Source organism: Sciurus vulgaris, assembly GCF_902686455.1.
Source record: "Sciurus vulgaris genome assembly, chromosome: 2".
NCBI classification, from domain to species: domain Eukaryota; kingdom Metazoa; phylum Chordata; class Mammalia; order Rodentia; family Sciuridae; genus Sciurus; species Sciurus vulgaris.
The window spans coordinates 125,808,546-125,826,412 of NC_136462.1; the positions used below are offsets into that span (position 1 = coordinate 125,808,546).

Below are 17,867 nucleotides of genomic sequence, written 5' to 3' on the forward strand. Positions count from 1 at the left end.
AAAAAAAAAAAACCCTTAAATAAAGTAAAATACTTGATAAAAAGACCATATTAAGACTGTTCTAAGCATCTGGACTTGAACTTTGTTTCAGCTTGTCCCTTTACTATGAGCTAAATTTAAATCACTCTTGTCATGTAGTTTTATTTCCCAGTTGTTGAAAGGGCTAAATGAAAATAATTCATTATGAAAATATACTGAAAAGTACAAGAGCTGACAAAATGGTCATAAAGGTTCCCATAAAGTAATCAAAGAATAAACCCAGCCAGGGTACAAAGCAGGCCCAGCCCAGTGGACACACGATGCACTGGTTAAACAGAATACCATCAAATGCACACAGCAACTGCATGTGAGGTGACAAATCATAGCCTGAGAAATACTGCCTTGGCATGATTCCTACTCATTTTTGGTTTTGTGAGTTTCCTTCATTTAGTAACTCAGAATTCCCTTAAACTAGTATTTCAAAATTAAAATAATTCATCCAAACAGAAGCCACTTTTATAGGTAAGGTAAATCAGAAGATAATGTATTGGGATACTTTTGTTCTTGTTTACAATCAAAAAGCCTTATATGATTAGGGATTGACGGGAGTGGGAATGACAAATGTACATTTCAGACCTTCATCACCAATGAAAAAATAAAGCATTTTTATAGACTTAAAACTTGTCATTAGTGCATTTAGATTTTGAAGAAAGAATCAAAATGTAAAATACCTCTACAATAATACAATGTTAATAGAAATTGGCCACATACTGAGGCCATTTTAGTGAGCTACCATTGTTTAAATATAAGAAAAGTAACTTCTTGGTTCAAATTAGTGAAAACTTAAAAAAGATTGTCTTTAGAGAACATTATTTGAGGACAATGCTTTTTCAGACAGATTCTGATATTCAAAATCACTTTATAACATAATTATGAATTAACCTTTAAATTGCATCTTTCTTTTTAAAAAGCCGTCAGATTTCCATTTCTCCGGGAGATATTCTCACCAGTGTGTTGTTCAATTCCACAGGATAAGCTTTCTTCATTATTATTAAGAACTTCATACATAGTAGAGAGATTGCCATTCATTGCTTTATCATCTTTTCGAAAAGACACAGGCAGACTTGCTAGACTAAAGCTGACGTCTTTAAAGGCATGCAATAAGAATATCCCCACAATGATTGTGAAGAAGCCACTCAGAGTCCCAATGATATCATCAGCAGGCATATCTTGCCACTCCTTAAAAAGAATAGCTGAACAAGTTAAAACTGAGGTTGTAAAGAAAACGTAATATATTGGTGTCACGATGGAAGTGTTGAATATGTCCAGGGCTCGGTTTAGGTAATTGATCTGTGTGCTCACACAGACTACGAGGCTCAGCAGCAGAATCCAGGCCAGGGGATGCCGCAGCACAGGCTTTCCAGCCAACAGTTCTTTGATGGCGATGCCCAAGCCCTTCACACAAGAGACTGAAAATGCTCCAATCACAGAGCAGATTGTTATGTATACAAGAATATTTGTCTGTCCGTGGCGAGGTCCCACCACAAAGATTAATATCAAGGACACAATGACCACAAGTGTTGCAAATACTACAAAACCTGGAGGGGGCAAAGAAAAGATGCTTGGTCAAGTATTTAGTCAAACATTGTCCTTAAACATTTAGAGACTCCACAAACAAAACATAAATGCCATAGGAAGGTGAGATGGTATAAAACAAAAATAAAAATCAGCTTTTTTTATTGCCCTTGCAAATGCACAACCACAAAAATTTCATTACATGTACAGACTGAAAAGTTAAAAGTATGCTTTATATTTACAAAATTTTAACACTGATAATATTTTTAAGTAGTTTCTTATGCCCTAACTCACAGAGCAAGTGGAACAGAACAAGGGTGATCAGAACAGGGACAGAAACCAGTGGAGAATTCACAAGGTGCCCTTGAATGTTCAACAATGTACAGATGCTAAAAAATGGGAGTTAAGAGTAAAGTTTTCCCTAAAAAGGGTAATTTTTTTCCTTAATATTTAGGGACAAGTGCAAGGATAAAGAGCATGTCATTAAGAGAATCTGAAAGATGCGATAGGGGTTCTGGTTTAATTTGGAGAACTGAAGCCAACATGAAAATAGCTAAAAACTGCGTAGCACTGTGGCCACACATTGTTCTTGGCAATGTGTACTCAATGACCCTACAGTACAGATACAACCATCTGTACTTTTAAGACAAGGAAAGACACTCTGCCCCTTCCTTAAACTCCATTAATAAAGGATTTTTAAAGAAACAAATACAGAAAAATAAGGAAATAATAGCAACAATATTTTATCAAAGCAGAAGATAACTCATAAGTAACTGATCCAAGATAAATGAATCATATCAGTAGCGATCAATGTGAAAATGACTCAGAAACACTCAACAAAAAGTCCCTGTGAAGGAATGAAGACAAGACTGAACTAGAGGTGTGGCTAAAGGTTCATTCAAGAAGCAATGAGACCTCTGGTCCCTGCCCAGTTCTGCAAGTCTGAATAACTCTGTCCCTCCCCTGCAGTATACGCATAGAGGACTCCTGACCAGCTGAGCATGTGAGCATGACACCAAAATAAGGGGTTGAGGTAAAGTATGCGTCCAGGTTTTAACTTCTGCTCACCACTGAATTCCCAGGGTGTCTATGGCCAGGCAGGGGAGCTTTTTTTGCTGGAGATGTGATCACTCTGACTTTTAAATAAAAGAAGGCAAAGACCAAGAGGCCAAAACAACAGAAAAAAGCAAAGCCTTTGTTTCTTCCAGTAGACAGAAACTTCAAATAAATTAATAATTCCCCATACAAAAAACAAACAAAAGATGAACTACTATTAATGTCCTGAGAGGCAATACGGAAATATAGACTAAAGTTGCAATCTAAAGCAACTTCAATGATGGATAAATTACAAAACCAAAAAATCCCAAATCAAACAACACTTCAGAGCAATCAAAGCAGCCAGAACTTAAGGTGCCAGAATTCAAAGAAAAGGGAAAAACTGCTCAACACTCACCTCTGCTTTGTCCCCTGGGGAACTGCCCACACAGCAAGGGAAACTTAAGGAAGTTTCAGTGAACTAGGTAAAAACATGTTGGAATTTGGTGCTGGCTAAGCAGCTAGGATTTAATAGGCCAAGTTCCAGAAAAGAGGAAACTACCAAGTAGTGACCCCAAATTTCTGTGTGCCATTATCTTAACAGCATTTGCAGGCACATAAGCTATACAGCCAAGGTCAGAGGAGCCAAAGAAAGCCTTCTAGGAGGCTGTGAGGCAGAACTAGGATTTCAGTAGTCTTGTGGTACTTAGTGGACACAGGAGCTCATAGCTCCCTATGTGAAGGAGCCCAAGCTATCAGCTGAAAGCCAGAGGTCTATGAAGAAAAAAAGGCAAACTGGAAACCAGACCCAATGGAGCTTATAACAACACCAGGCTGAAGGTGGCCTGCTGTTCTTTTAAGTTCTGCCAGAGGAAATGTAAATTCTCTCTGAAGAAAGAAAATAACTAGTGTGTACCAGGCCCTAGGTTTGATCCCCAGCACTGCTTAAAAAGGAAAAAAAAAAAAAAAAAACTCCCCAAAGACAAAAATTAAATGCCTAAAAAACAAAAGGAAAATGATATCACAGAAACTGTCCCACAAAAAATTCTGATACTGAAGCTAAGATTTTGATATATGGGGTGGAAATTAAACTGAGAAAAAGGCAAAATGATAAAATGAGGGAAAAAATATAAGAAATGGTTGGGGGTTTAGCTCAAAAGTAGAGTATCTTCCTAGCATCACAAATCCCTGGGTTCAATAACAAGTACCACCAAACACACACAAAAAGAAATGGTCAATTCAGGAGATCAAATCAAAAGATGACAGAATTTCACAGAGTAAACAGAATATCAAAGGAAAAATTCAACTCAGTTCCCCAGTGTAAGACATGCATTTTTTTCATATTAAAAAGACCTTATAAGTTCTTAGTGCAATGGATAAAAATGAACCCACATTTAGTAACAATAAATTTACTTCCACATTTAGTGGAAGTAAAAAAACAATAGAGGTCACAGTAGGTTAAAGATATTTTGAGGTGTACAAGGTGTCTAAAAATTTCATCTCCGTGTCCTTTCTCATCTTCTACTGGAACCCAAGATTTAGGAATTCAGGGATTCAAGGAAAAGCCCAAAATGAAGGGAATCCCCAGGATGCTGATGAAGGAAAATCCAAGACAACTGTGCTGCTAGCCTTGAGATGGCTATCTAGATATCCATATAGAAGACTCCGGGAGGGAAATTTCCAGAACAGATGAAACCAAGAATATCTATACATTTGAAATTACTGACAGTACAATTATACAGCTGGATAAGAATTTCAGGAGAGTGATGTATCCAGAGAACTAAGAAAACAAGGTTAACTATCAGTTTAGACAAAACATAAGACAAAGAAGGAAAAATCATAATGTGCCTAAGCTGATAGTACAAGTTGTGAAGTAATAAGGTAAATAAGTAATTTAAATAAACTTAAATAGGTGCAGAGTGTTGTGGCACACGCTTGTAATCCCAGCAGCTTGGGAGGCTTGTGACAGGAGGGTTGAGAGTTCAAATTCAGTCTCAGCAAAAGTGAGGATCAAACCAACTCAGTGAGACACTGTCTCTAAATAAAATACAAAACAGGGCTGGGGATGTGGCTCACCATGTTATTTAAAAATACAGAGTAAAGAACAGAAGAAACAGAAGGGTTAGGGGGCATGACTTTATTATTTTTCATAATAAGTTCTGTGGAACCATTTGTTTCTGTGCTCATAAAATTTGATTAAAATTAAAACTAAATTAAGTAGGCCATTGTGGCTCATGCCTATAATTCCAGCAACTCTGAAGAATGAGGCAGGAGGATCATGAGTTTGAGGCCAGCCTCTGCAATTCAGCAAGCCCCTGAGTAAGTTAGGGAGACCGTGCTTCAAAATTAAAAAAAAGAATGGGAATGTTGTTCAGTGGTACAGCACCCCTGGGTTCAAGCCCCAGTATCAAAAATAAATAAATAAAAAAAAATAAAAACTCAGTTAAAAAGTAAAAGTAAAGAGTCAGGTGCAGGGCTGGGGTTATGGCTGAGCAGTAGAGCGCTTGCCTTGCACGTGAGGCACTGGGTTTGATCCTTAGCACCACATAAAAATAAAAATAAAGGTGTCTAGCTACAACTTAAAAAAATAAACGTATTGAAAAAAAAAAAAGAGCTAGGTGCAGAAGTACATGCCTATAATCCCAGCTACTTGGGAGGCTGATGCAGGAGAATTTAGTTCAAGGTCAGTCTCAGCAAGGCACGATAATCCCAGTGGCTTGGAAGGCTGAAGCAGGAGGACCAAAGAATCAGGTGTTCAAAACCAGTGTCAGCAACTTAGCAAGGCCCTAAGCAACTTTGAGAGACCCTCTCTCTGAATAAAAAATATAAAAAAGGGCTGGAAATGTGGCTCAGTGGTTAAGCACCCCTGGGTTCAATCCCTGGTACCAAAACACAAAACAAAAGCAAAACAAAACAAAACCCTGTCTCAAAAAAAAATAAAAATAAAAAAAAAATAAAGAGGGCCGGGGATGGAGCTCAGTAGTAAACTATCCCCAGTACTTGGTGTGAAGATTTTTACTTTACTTTTACAAACATAAAGAAAGAATAAAGGTTTTTTTTTTTTTTTTTTTTTTTTTTTTTTTACCTGGATCACCTAACTTGTGTGACATTTCATTTAAGGTCTCAATCTCCTCTTCCTTTGGAGCATGGATGACCATAACTGTAGACCCTAGAATGCTTAGCAAACATCCAATTTTCCCATGAAGATTAAGTCTTTCATTTAGAAAGTATGAAGACAGAATGGCACTAAAATGGGGGGAAAAGAAGGTTGAGAAATTTCAAATAATCAACTACTTTTCTCACTTTTAAATATCAACAGACTTATAATTTTAAAATCACTGAACTCACACTAAACAGAGAGCTTATAAAGATTCTGGTCTTTAACCAAAGTAAAAAAAAATGCACATACAATCATTAAGATGAATCACCTACTTCACCATACTCTAAGGTATTTACCATCTTTCCACAGGAAGAAGTCCATATGAAATGGACAATAAAAGAGCTACAGTTTATACATCTTTATTTCTAATTAAAGACTATCCAAACCAATGCTGAAAAATTGCTCAACTTTAATCTATCCCTACTAGTTCATGCATCCCACTTACATGTTCACTTAACTGCATATAATTTGCCTATTAATTATTCTGTTATTTAGAAATGTGGAGTTAAAAGCCAAAGAAACTAGGAATTCAGTCATTTAATTATTAATTTGTTTATAAATTATATTTTAATACCACTGGTTTATCCATACCTAAAAAGAAAATATAGTATGAATCAATAAATAAAAAATATAGGGCTGGGGAGACAGCTCAGTTGGTAGAGTGCCTGCCTTGCAAGCACAAGGCCCTGGGTTCGATCCACAGCACCGCAAAAAAAAAAAAAAAAAAAAAAAAAAAAAAAAAAAAATATATATATATATATATATATATAATATGTAAGGAAAGTTAAGGGTAAACACTTGTATCAAAATCCCATTTTACATGTAGCTTTTTTAAAACAAAGAATAAAAATAATACCTAACTATGGTCAATCAACTTTCCAAATACTAACCCAAACCCAGACCTCAAAATGAGCTTAGTTGTTTGGAATAATCATTAAAAATAATAGAAATAGGATAAGCCTTAGACTGGTCCTGCAAAACAAGCACCTCAGGTCAGTCTTCACAGGCATGGAACCTCACGTTAGTCAATGGTTTTCTGTAACAGGTGTAGAAATGTATTCACCACCAATCATGAACTACCAAAGTATACATACACTTAAGATAAATATTGGAACAAATATGAATTTTCAAAAAATGAAATCAAAGAACTAGTGCTGGCTCTAAATACAGGGTAAAGCACAAAATCATTTTCCCCCAACAAATTAACAGCTTGCCTATGCAGAGTACAACTTTTTAAGAGCAAATTACTACACAGTGCAAAAATAAGTCCTCTAGTTTGCTGAAATTTAAATTATGCTGAACACATGTAATTAGATAGTACTGAATACAGACTAAAATACTGACTATTGTTTGCATACAAGAAATGCTGTGTCCCCTTACCTTACGAGGACGCTGAGAGCTCCCAGTGGCGTCACTAGTGTGGCTGGTGCAAAGGCATATGCAGCAAAGTTGGCCACCTCGCCTGCCCCCACTTAGAGATAGACAATTTGGGGGAAACAAAACAAAACAAAACAAAAAAACTTTCAGATAGGAATGGATGTATTCAATTTGGAAATTCTTTCATTTTATGCAAAATCTATGTATTATTTCAATTGTATTCAATAATGTTCATATTTTCTCCCCTTTGTTAATAAAGATTACAATTCTCCTGTAAATTGCAAATGTTTAGTGCCCAATTAGATATGACACAAATCTATAATTTTAATTGAAAAAACCAGTTTATATTTATATGAAGGTGCATTAATAAAATAATTTGGATATTTTTATTTTAGGACAAAAACACAGATCAACTAAAAGAAGCCAACACTGATCTAAAGGTACTTCTGAGTCTTTCTCACTGGCTCCTCCATTTAAAAACATAAAATCATACAATATGCCAGGTCCTGTTTTAGGACCAGGAAATACAGCAAGAAAAACATAACACCACTCACCTAACACTTCAAATTTGGTGAGGAAAGACACAAAAAATACATGTTTCAAAGAGTTAAAGGTAAGAGGCTGGTGCTGTGGCTCATGCCTGTAATTCTGGCTACTAAAGCTGAGGCAGAAGGATTGGGAGTTCAAAGCCAGACTTGGCAGCACAGCAAGACCCTATCTCAAAATAAAAATAAAAAGGGCCGAGGATGTAACTTAGTGGTAGAACACCCCTTGGTTAATTCCCAGTACATACATGAACTGGCCACTCACCCTCTGCCCAAGTACTTAAAAGTACTATGGAGAAAAAACAAAGTCAGGGTAAAGAATAGAAGTTAGTTATGAATGTGTCCTAATTTATATTATGGTATCAGGAAGTGACTCTCTGAAAAGGAAACTTGTTGAACATTCTAAAATGAAGTGAGGGAGTTCATACTGTATACCTATCTGGGGTAAAACATTCCAAGCAGGGGTAATGTAAAGTACTAAAACCCTGACTGAATATGTCTGGCAAGTCTGAACAGCAAAGAAGCCAGGGCGGCTCTAACAGAATCAAAAAAAGATAGGACCTTGCTCAGTCCCACTTCAGATTCTATAAATGGAAAAGACCCTAGGGAATTCTAGGCAGAGGAGGGACATAACCTCTTAAGAATCCCTCATAGCTGTTTTTCCAAAATGGTTGTATCAATTTCTACTTAGTAGTGTATAAAAGCTTTCTTTTCCATACTCTTCGCTACAGATAGTATTGTCAGACTTAAAATTGCAATTGCAATTGGTTTTCCAAAACTCTGCCAACTTCACTTCCCCAGAATAAATCTGACTTATTGATGATGTATTAATTTAGGATTTTTTCACATAAGCTCAAAAATGAGACTGAGCTATAATTTTCTTTCTTGTTTTGGTATTAGGATTATGCTAGCGTTTTAAGAAGTATGAGGTAACGTATGCCCCTTTTTTCTATTATTAGAAAATCTCTCACTGAAGTTATTCCTTCTTTAAATGATCAAAGAACTTGCCAATTAAATCTTGCAGGCCCAGGGTTTACTAATACATGTAAATGTTTTAAAATTACAAATTCATTCTAAGAGGAGCATTCTGATTTTCTGTTTTCTCTTAGGTTTGTTATTTTTCTAGAAATGAATCTAATTTATTTGTTTCCATGTTTACTGAAGCAAAACTGTTTATAACAACCTGTTAATATTATAAAACCTTGCTACATCAAACAGCTATTTCACCTTCCCCCTTTTTTTAAAAGTTTCAATAGAGGTTTATCAACTTTATTACTCTGATTATAGAACCAAATATTGGCTTTAATGGGCCTTTCATTTCCTACTTAGCTCTTCTATTACTTCCTTCCACATTTTTAGGTTTATTTTGCCATTCTTTTTCTATTTTATTGTTAGATGCTTCACATTTTTATTGTTAAGCATATATATTTAAAATGATAAATTTCAATCTAGTTATTTCAGTTATATTCCACAAGTAATGATACACTGATTTCTATCACTATATTAAAATATTTTCTACTTTAAATATTTAAAACTTTTTTTTCTCATTTCCATTCTGACTTCATTGAACCATGGGTTACATGAAATATAATTTCCACACACATGGGATTTCCATATTATCTTTTTGTTGATTTTTAATGTAATTATACTGATGTGAAAATATTGTGCTTTAAATTCTATGAAAAAATTTAAGACTGGCTTTATGGTCCAACAAATAGTAAATATGGGTTAATATTCCATATGCAAGTGAAAAGAATGTAAGGCACAATGGTCCACACCTGCAATCCCAGCAACACAGGAAGCTAAGGCAGAAAAAGCCCAATTTCAAACCCAGTCTGGATAATTTAGCGAAACCCTAAGCAACTTAGTGAGACCGTCTCAACATAAAAAACAAAAAGGGCTGAGGATGTGTAGCTCAGTGGTAAAGTGTACCTGGATTAAATCCCCAATACCAAAATAAACAAAAAAACTCCTCACTATGAGACATTGGATTTTTCTATTTCACCTTGGTGTTAATTTATGCTTTGTATATTTCAATGCCATATCATTGACATTAGAACTAATAAACTCTATAAAAATTAAATCTTTTATCTGTATGAAATGATCTCCTGAAATTTCCAGTATTGTTTTTTGCTTTGAAGTACTTTCTATCTAATATCACAACTTTTCTCTGGTATGCTTTTCCATTCTTTTTCAGCCATTCTACAACCTTGTGCTTTTTATTGTATCTTTAAAAAACAAAACAAAACATGTAGTTGGCTTCTTTGTTTTTTGTTTTGTTTTATTTTTGCACTGGGGATCGAACTCAGAGGCTCTCAACCACTAAGCCACATCCCCAGCCCTATTTTGTATTTTATTTAGAGACAAAGTGTCACTGAGTTGCTTAGTGCCTAGCTCTTGTTGAGGCTGGCTTTGAACTTGAGATCCTACTGCCTCAGCCTCTTGAGCCACTGGGATTACAGACATGCAACACTGTGCCTGGTTTTTTTTGTTGGTTTTAAAAATTCTCATTTGATAATCTTTGCCTTTGAACTGGGGCACTCATGTTGGGTAGTAATTGGCACATACTGCTTTAAATATATCATCCTTATTAAAAATTTTATTTTTAAATGTTTAAATAATGAAACATCAATGTGCAGAAACAATAAAATGCCAATAGCCAAATATCGACCACTCACACTTAATAGATGTCACTATTTTACTTAATATATTTTTGATCTTTTCCTATTTTTAGATATTTTCCTTTTGCTAATATTTTGACAAATTACAAGCATACATCTCCTTAATTCATATGCTCCTACTTACGCATAAAAACCATTATCACATCTAACAAAAGCAATAAACTAATGCCATCTAATAAATAACTCATACTCAAATTTCCCTTTTAATTTCTAAAAATGCCTTTTAGAGATGATTTGTTCCTTCTAGAAGTCAATCAAGGAATTTGGTTGCAATGTCCAGAGAAGTCTTCCATTCTTATTTATCTATTAAACTGATTTCTTTAAAAACAGCTTAAAAAAAGTCTCACTTTCTGTATTTTGCGTGATGACTTTAAATTCTTATGCATCACCTGCTTTATCTAATCTGTTCTTTGAACCATTTTCTTTTTTTTTTTTTTAAGTATTTTTTTTAGTTGCTGGTGGATCTTTATTTTATTTATTTATATGCAGTGCTGAGAATTGAACCCAGTGCCTCACACACGCTAGGCAAATGCTCTTCCAACTAAGCTATAGTCCCAGCCCCCTTTGAACCATTTTTTTGTCTAAAAATTAATCTTTTTATTATTCTTTCCACCATTCATGTGAAAGTTATACACTTGGTTTATTTTTTTACTAAACATCTTGGAAATTACAACATGTACCCTAAACCTGTCAAGTGTAATATTTAAAAAAAAATACTTTTAGTAAGGGCTGGGGAGATAGCTCAGTCAGTAGAGTGCTTGCCTTGCAAGCACAAGGCCCTGGATTCGAGCCCCAGCACCGAAAAAAATAATAATAATAATACTTTTAGTAGTCTTTATTCTGTTTATTTTTACTACTATTATTCTATTTATTACTATATTATTCTGTTTATTTTTACTGTTACTTTCTTCTATTTATTTATATGTGGTGCTGAGAACTGAACCCCAGGTCTCACACATGCTAGGCAAGTGCTCTACCACTGAGCTAGAACCCCAGTCCCTCAAGTTAAATATTTAGTTTTATTATTTTTATTCATCAACATTCGAGCAGATATCTCACACATTCCTCACTCTCTTTATCTATGAACTTCCACTTGGATCAATCTCTTTCTGCTAACTGTATTCTTTCAAATTATTAGTTTTAGTTTGTCCAAAATATATGTTTAGTTTTATTCTTGAAGTATATTTTCACTGAATAGAGGATTCTACTACCAGTACTTTTTCAGCATTCTGAAGCTCTATTTCTAACAGTTTTCTATTTCCAAAGTTGTTAAAATTCTGCTATCAATCTGTTATCCCTTTGAAGGTATGCTGATTTTTCTTTTTTTTCTGACAGCTTTTATAATTTTGTGCCTTTGGTTTTCATTACTTTTACTCGGAAGTGTTTAGGTAGTAAATTTTCTCTTCATAAATTTTGTGTAGGTCTTGTTGAACTTCTTTCATCTGGAGTTTGGAAAATTTGGTCAGTTTTGGAAAACTCTCATTTTTCTCTTCAAATATTGCCTCTTCTCCATTCTCTCTGTCCCTTATTCAGAGACTTCAATTATTCACTGAATACTCTAAGTTCCATAATCCTTGTATTTATGTTTTCCGTTCTTTTGTCTCTGCTTGCTTTATTCTAATCTCTACTAAACTACTACCAGTTCACTAAGTCTCTCTCCAGTCATTCCTAACCTACTGTAAGGAAAATTGCTTATTTCATTTTTTAATTCTAAAATTTCTTTTCAGTTCTTTTGCAAATCTGTAACGTCACTATATGCCAGTGTACTAAGCAAACCTGTTTTGTAGTCAAGATATTCCCCATATCTGGAGAGTCTATGGGTCAGGATTCTATCTGCTGCTTTTGCTAAATTCGTAACCTCTTTTATTCCTCCCTCTAATTACATTTAACTTACTTAATTACTAATTTAAAACATGGGATCTTACTATGTTGCCTAGGCTGGCACTGAACTCCTTGTCTCAAGCAATGTTGCCCCCTCGGTCTCATAAAATGTTGGAATGACAGGTGTGTACCACTGCCCCCAGTAGACATTTTAATTTTATAATTACTTATTGAAAGTTTATGGGCACGATGTTGTTTTATCTTCTGGTGCTAGTATATCTCCAGCACCTAGAACAATGTCTGGCATACAAGAGACAATCAATAAGCAATTGTTATATAATCAAGACTCAAGGGTGTTAAGGACAAGCTTTTCTATATACCTGTTTAAAGACAGTCTTCAAAATAAGCATGGGCAGTCTTATCAAATAAAAATGTCTCTTTTTCAATTTGAAATGAGAACTAATGGAGGGGGAACAATTGAAAATCAGATTTTCCTATGAAATTTCCCTTTTAAAATTACCTTTTTTTTTTTTTTTTCAGTGCTGGGGAACTAACCCATGGCCTTGCAAATGCTAGGCAAGTGCTCTGTGACTGAATTATAACGCCAGTCACAAAATTATTTTCTTAAATTGAGCAGTATTTTAAAAAATGTACAGGGGTATCAAACATGTTCTAATCAGATGGGTAAAAAAGGTCTTGATATTCAAATTAAACTATTAACTGCTGAATTACTTTTACAGGTTTAAATACATTTTGAATTCTTTCACTAAAATAAGATTTAAATTATAAAATTTGCTAGTAACAAGGCTGTGAGAGTATATGCAAATATTTTAACATATAGTTATAACATTTTCTTGCAATGTTCTCTATACATACTTGACAGCAGTCCAGCCCACCACAACCATTCTTTAAGATATGCATGGCCACCTTGACCTGTGAATGAAGAAATATTTTACTTATTTGGAAGATTATCACATGCTTACATAAATTATGACAACTATTATAACGACAGACTTCTTATAACACACTAAATAAAATACTAATACTAATAATTCAACAGACCAGTAGAATAGAGCAAATGGATCTGAGGGAGGGAGGTGGGAGGGAAAGAGAAGAACTCCTGGTAGTGGGTAATAAGATTGATCAAATTATGTTGTGTATATATGAATGGCATATGAATCCCACTATTATGTATAATTATAATACACAAAGACATAAAAAAAAAAAAATCACTGAAAAAAAAAAAAAAAAAAGATAGGCCAGGGGTCCGGGGGTGTAGCTCAGCACTAATCAAGCATGTTTAAGGCCATGGAAGGATCCCCAGCACCACAGAACAAAAAGCACAACAGCAACAACAAAAATCTCATTTGACTATAAGTATTTTAAATAAAGGTATCTGCCCCACTTAGCAGGATATTGTAGTGCTTTCTATAAAGACTAAGAACTGGTCATACTTTGGGGCTGCCTGGATGCACATCTTGCTTTTTCCTCAACTTTCCTTTTCAGCAAACTAACAAAGTCAGGACACAATTCGTACTTAAATCAAGGTGAATGAATCCTTTATAAGCATATTCTTTAAGAGTGTACCTTAGGATCAAGGATGAGGTACCAGGAAACAGACAACAAATGTTAATACTTTCTCCTTTGCCCAAGGTGGCACAGGAAACAGAGAAAGTAATTTTTACTGCCAAAGCTCATGAGGTCCAAATAAGTCTAGAATAAAGCAGAGGCAGAATGATGGACTATCCCAGACTTCAATAAGTCTCTGGTTCTATTCATGAATCCTATTTCCTCCTCTATATACAGAAATTTAAAGAAAAGTCTGGACACTAATTTAGCATGGATCCCTCTTCCTTTGATAACAACTCCAATTGTGGAAAATTAATTAATTTGACATCTTTTTGCTTATTACAAAATCAATATTTCATTCTCTACAAACATTCAGAACTCTTGAACAGTTAAAAGGTTTGACTGAACTTATGAATGAAGATGTGTTCTTCCATAGTCAAAGAACCTAAGTCATTTCAAATCACATAGGGTATAACATACCTGCTCTCATGGAGCCTTTTCTGGCAAGTCGCAGAAGGCCTTTTTTTTTCAAAATGAAACTCCCTCCTATGAAAATGCTGGAGGTCATAGCCAATCCCAAACCAATATAGAAATCATATTTTCCACGCCCTGGGCTCATTTCGTTTGTCACTTAAGAAGCTCCTGTGAATCACATTGATCACAGAACAGAGAAACTGCTGGTACTGAGGCAGGGGATGCAGTCTTCACATCTAAATAATACAAAATGAAATCAGATGTCCACAGAATGATCATGATAGCTCACAAACAATTTAAATTTACTTCATTTCCCTTCTCAAAAAGGAAGAAAATTTTCATTACTGTTATTGACAAAAAAATTTATTAACATCAATTTAATAATTGTTTCTTCCAACTATGGCAAATGATTAGGTTGTGACATAAAATCAAGTTTTAATTGATTTGATAAACTCTGGTTCTATATTTTTAATCAAAAATGTTTCTCATCATAGCTAATAATCTACAGCAATATAACTCTCCTGATAAGGAAAAAAAAATTCTACAGAATAAAAACTCATGCATAACAATACACAAATCTAGTTTATTTTTAAAAATGTTTTTGTAGTTGTAGATGACAGAATGCCTTTATTTTGTTTATTTTTATGTGGTGTTAAGGATCAAACCCAGTGTCTCACACATGCTAGGCAAGCACGCTGCCACTAAGCTACAGCCCCAAATCTAGCTTATTAATACATTTATCAATTTCATAAATGTATTCTTAATGAATAATTTACTTGTAGAAATTACAATTTTTCCCATGTATACATTTTCTTCTTAGTAATATATGTGAATAAGCATATAATTTATTTGTTTAGCCTATCTGAGGATATACCAAGAGAAGACCAAGTTCACATTTTGTTAGCAGAGGATGGTAAGTCCAATAAAAACGTACACTGGAGCACAGGGTATGATAGTGTTGAATTTTAGGGAACATGACCATGGCACTAGAAGCTCAATCCACCAAGATCTGATGGGCAGCACAGGCTACACAATTTTTTCCAATTGGGCCAACAAGAACTCTGCTGACTACTTAGACTCCAAAACAGAGAAAACAAACTCAACTATTTAGCAACAGTGTTTGTGACTGGTTATAACTAATTGCAAGTTCATATTTCTAGCATGTCTTGGGATTTTTTTAATCCCACAATTTAACTACTTAATCCCAAAACCAATCTGTAGTTCTGTTAGGATCCTTACTAACCCTCACTAACAAGCCATGATTTTCCATCCTTCAAGTTATGACACTCTGGCCTTTAATCAGAACAACTGAATTTCCTACTCACCTATCCCTAAATTACTTTCTGTGTTCACTTAAATAGTGTTTATTAGATGTACACTGTATTTGCTAAATATTATGCTAAGCACTGTGGATAAAATAGTGATAGTTTTTTGTGGCAGGGAATGCTGTTTAGTAAGAGTGCTTGCCTACCATGTGTGAGTCCCTGGCTTTGATCCCCCAACATATCTCTCTCTCTCTCTCTCTCTCTCTCTCTCTCTCTCTCACACACACACACACACACACACACACACACCAAGATAGCTTTTAGTCTTCAATAGGGAAACAAACAGGAGGCAATCAAATAAGGAATACTAACACTTTAATAACAACAAATGCTACCACATTGAATTGATAAAACTCCAAGAAAAAGGCCAGTGTTTGGATTTGCCTACTGAAGTTCACTGATTCCTATACACATCAATAAATATAGTCTTCCTCACCCCACTGATCTGAGACTTGACCACCAAGCTTGGTTACTGGAAGGAAAGTTTAAATGGCAGAGTGTCAATTTTGAATACAAACTTAAAGTGGTCCCTCAGATGTGTGCTTGCTCCTTTGTACCCTACCACTACCATATAACCATGCCTCAGAGACCACTAATCACAATCAAGGGAAACTCACTAAACAGAATTATCCCAGCTGACTCAAATCTGTGAGCATGAACACAAGTGCTCACTCCTATATGCCACTAAGATAGCTAACTTACACACATCAACAGGCTTAATGTAGTAGGTGTAAAATTTACATCATGCTTTTTGAAAAACAAAAACTTGTCTGTAGGAAACAAGGGGCCTGGGGTTGTAACTCAGCAGCAAAGTGCTTGCCTAGCATGTGTGAAGTCCTGGGTTCAATCACCAGCCCTGCAAAAGAAAAAAGAAAACAGAGATCACAGTTAAAGCTGGGTGATGGGTACACGGGGTTCACTCTATTATTCTTTCTACTTCTGTGTATGTCTGAACACTTCCACATTTAAGTCTTTAAACACATCCTTCAGTGCTCAAGAGTTGCAGGGATCCCAGGACAGAAACTACTAGCAAGTCACCAAAACAAGGCTGCTCCACAATCTAGGACAAGATAATACTAAAATATGGAAAGAAGATAAGAAACTCATATCAGACAGGTGCTGAGTTTTCTCAGTATCAGTCATACATAATATGTATGAGATAATAGCTATTTGAAGATCTTCCAGAATTGATCCTTCTCACAAGGGATTTGGACAAATCCTAGTCTTCCTTGTGCTGCTCTTAAGGCAAGATGATACAGTGAGAAAGATTCTAGATAGGAGTTTGGAGACACATCTTGCCTCTAGATGGGTCTGTGACCTTGGAAGAGTCAAACCTTAACGGATGTACATAAGACAAGAAAGAAGCTGAACAAGAAGCATCACCCTCTTTACTTGTCATACAGGTCATCTCAAGCTACCATTTAAGTTAAGCATGTTTATGGAATGATGCCAGATAGTAGCGCCCTACTGACATTAACAATCAGTTACTGATAGAAATACATACAAGGTTGGAGGAGGCAGGAGAAAAAAACAAGATGATTAGGGACAGTCACCTCTATGCAATAAAAGATCATTAAAAAAAAAAAAAAAAAAAAAAAACACCAGTAAGGTGTGCTTATACAGTTCCTAACATACCCTACAGGACTAGTTTACCTGTGTCCATAAGCCAGTCTCCTTTGACAGACTACTCCTGGGCTCCTTCATCTCAAAATAGGTCTTAATATATGTTTTCTAGGTAAATACAGATGAATGGAACGATTCAAAACTGGACGTAAAAAGTGAAATTGCAGGGCTGGGGAGATAGCTTAGCTGGTAGAGTGCTCGCCTCGCAAGCACAAGGCCCTGAGTTTGATCCCCAGGACCGCAAAAAAAAAAAGTAAAATTGCATATTCTGAAATGGCCACTAATACAAAGAAAACCACTTTAAAATCAGCATCCTAAAATGTAACTAATGTTTTAGAGCCTATAAACTTGAAAACTGTAAAAAAGTTATCGAAGTAAAGCAGGAAGTAAAAGATACAAGTGAAAGTGCAAAGACAATAGTCAGTGTCTAGGAAAATGGGAGTTGAAAAACCTAGCTACCCAAACACATCAACCCTCTTGGTAGGTACATCCTTCTAATGAGCAAGGGTCACCTAACTAATTGAAATATCCCTGAAGATTATCTGACATAGGAGTTGAGAGTGTAGCTCACTGGTGGAAAGCTTGTTTAGCACGTAAGAAATCCTTGGATCAGTTCTCAGCAACAACCAAAAAATCATCTGATGTACAAATCATCATTCTCCTTTAACCATTACCTTCATGAAGCAATGCTCTTAAATTATTA

At 35.2% G+C, this 17,867-nt stretch overlaps 1 protein-coding gene across 6 annotated transcripts in view; it reads right to left on the bottom strand.

The window, feature by feature from the left end:
* Nucleotides 1-622: 622 nt before the first annotated feature.
* The window catches only part of NIPA2 (NIPA magnesium transporter 2), a 30,937-nt gene continuing 13,692 nt past the window's right edge, over nucleotides 623-17,867 (bottom strand). For 5 of the 6 annotated variants that reach the window (XM_079128450.1, XM_079128447.1, XM_079128449.1 and 2 more), the window contains exons 4-9: nucleotides 16,244-16,397; nucleotides 14,223-14,452; nucleotides 13,050-13,106; nucleotides 7,130-7,220; nucleotides 5,675-5,835; nucleotides 623-1,577 (exon numbers count right to left, since the gene is read on the bottom strand). In XM_079128450.1, the coding sequence (XP_078984576.1) occupies nucleotides 943-1,577; nucleotides 5,675-5,835; nucleotides 7,130-7,220; nucleotides 13,050-13,106; nucleotides 14,223-14,361 (1,083 nt within the window). In that variant the 5' untranslated portion in view covers nucleotides 14,362-14,452; nucleotides 16,244-16,397 and the 3' untranslated portion in view covers nucleotides 623-942. Of the gene's footprint in view, nucleotides 1,578-5,674; nucleotides 5,836-7,129; nucleotides 7,221-13,049; nucleotides 13,107-14,222; nucleotides 14,453-16,243; nucleotides 17,121-17,867 lie in introns of those variants that run through there. The other variant, XM_079128446.1, reaches the window with a different exon arrangement.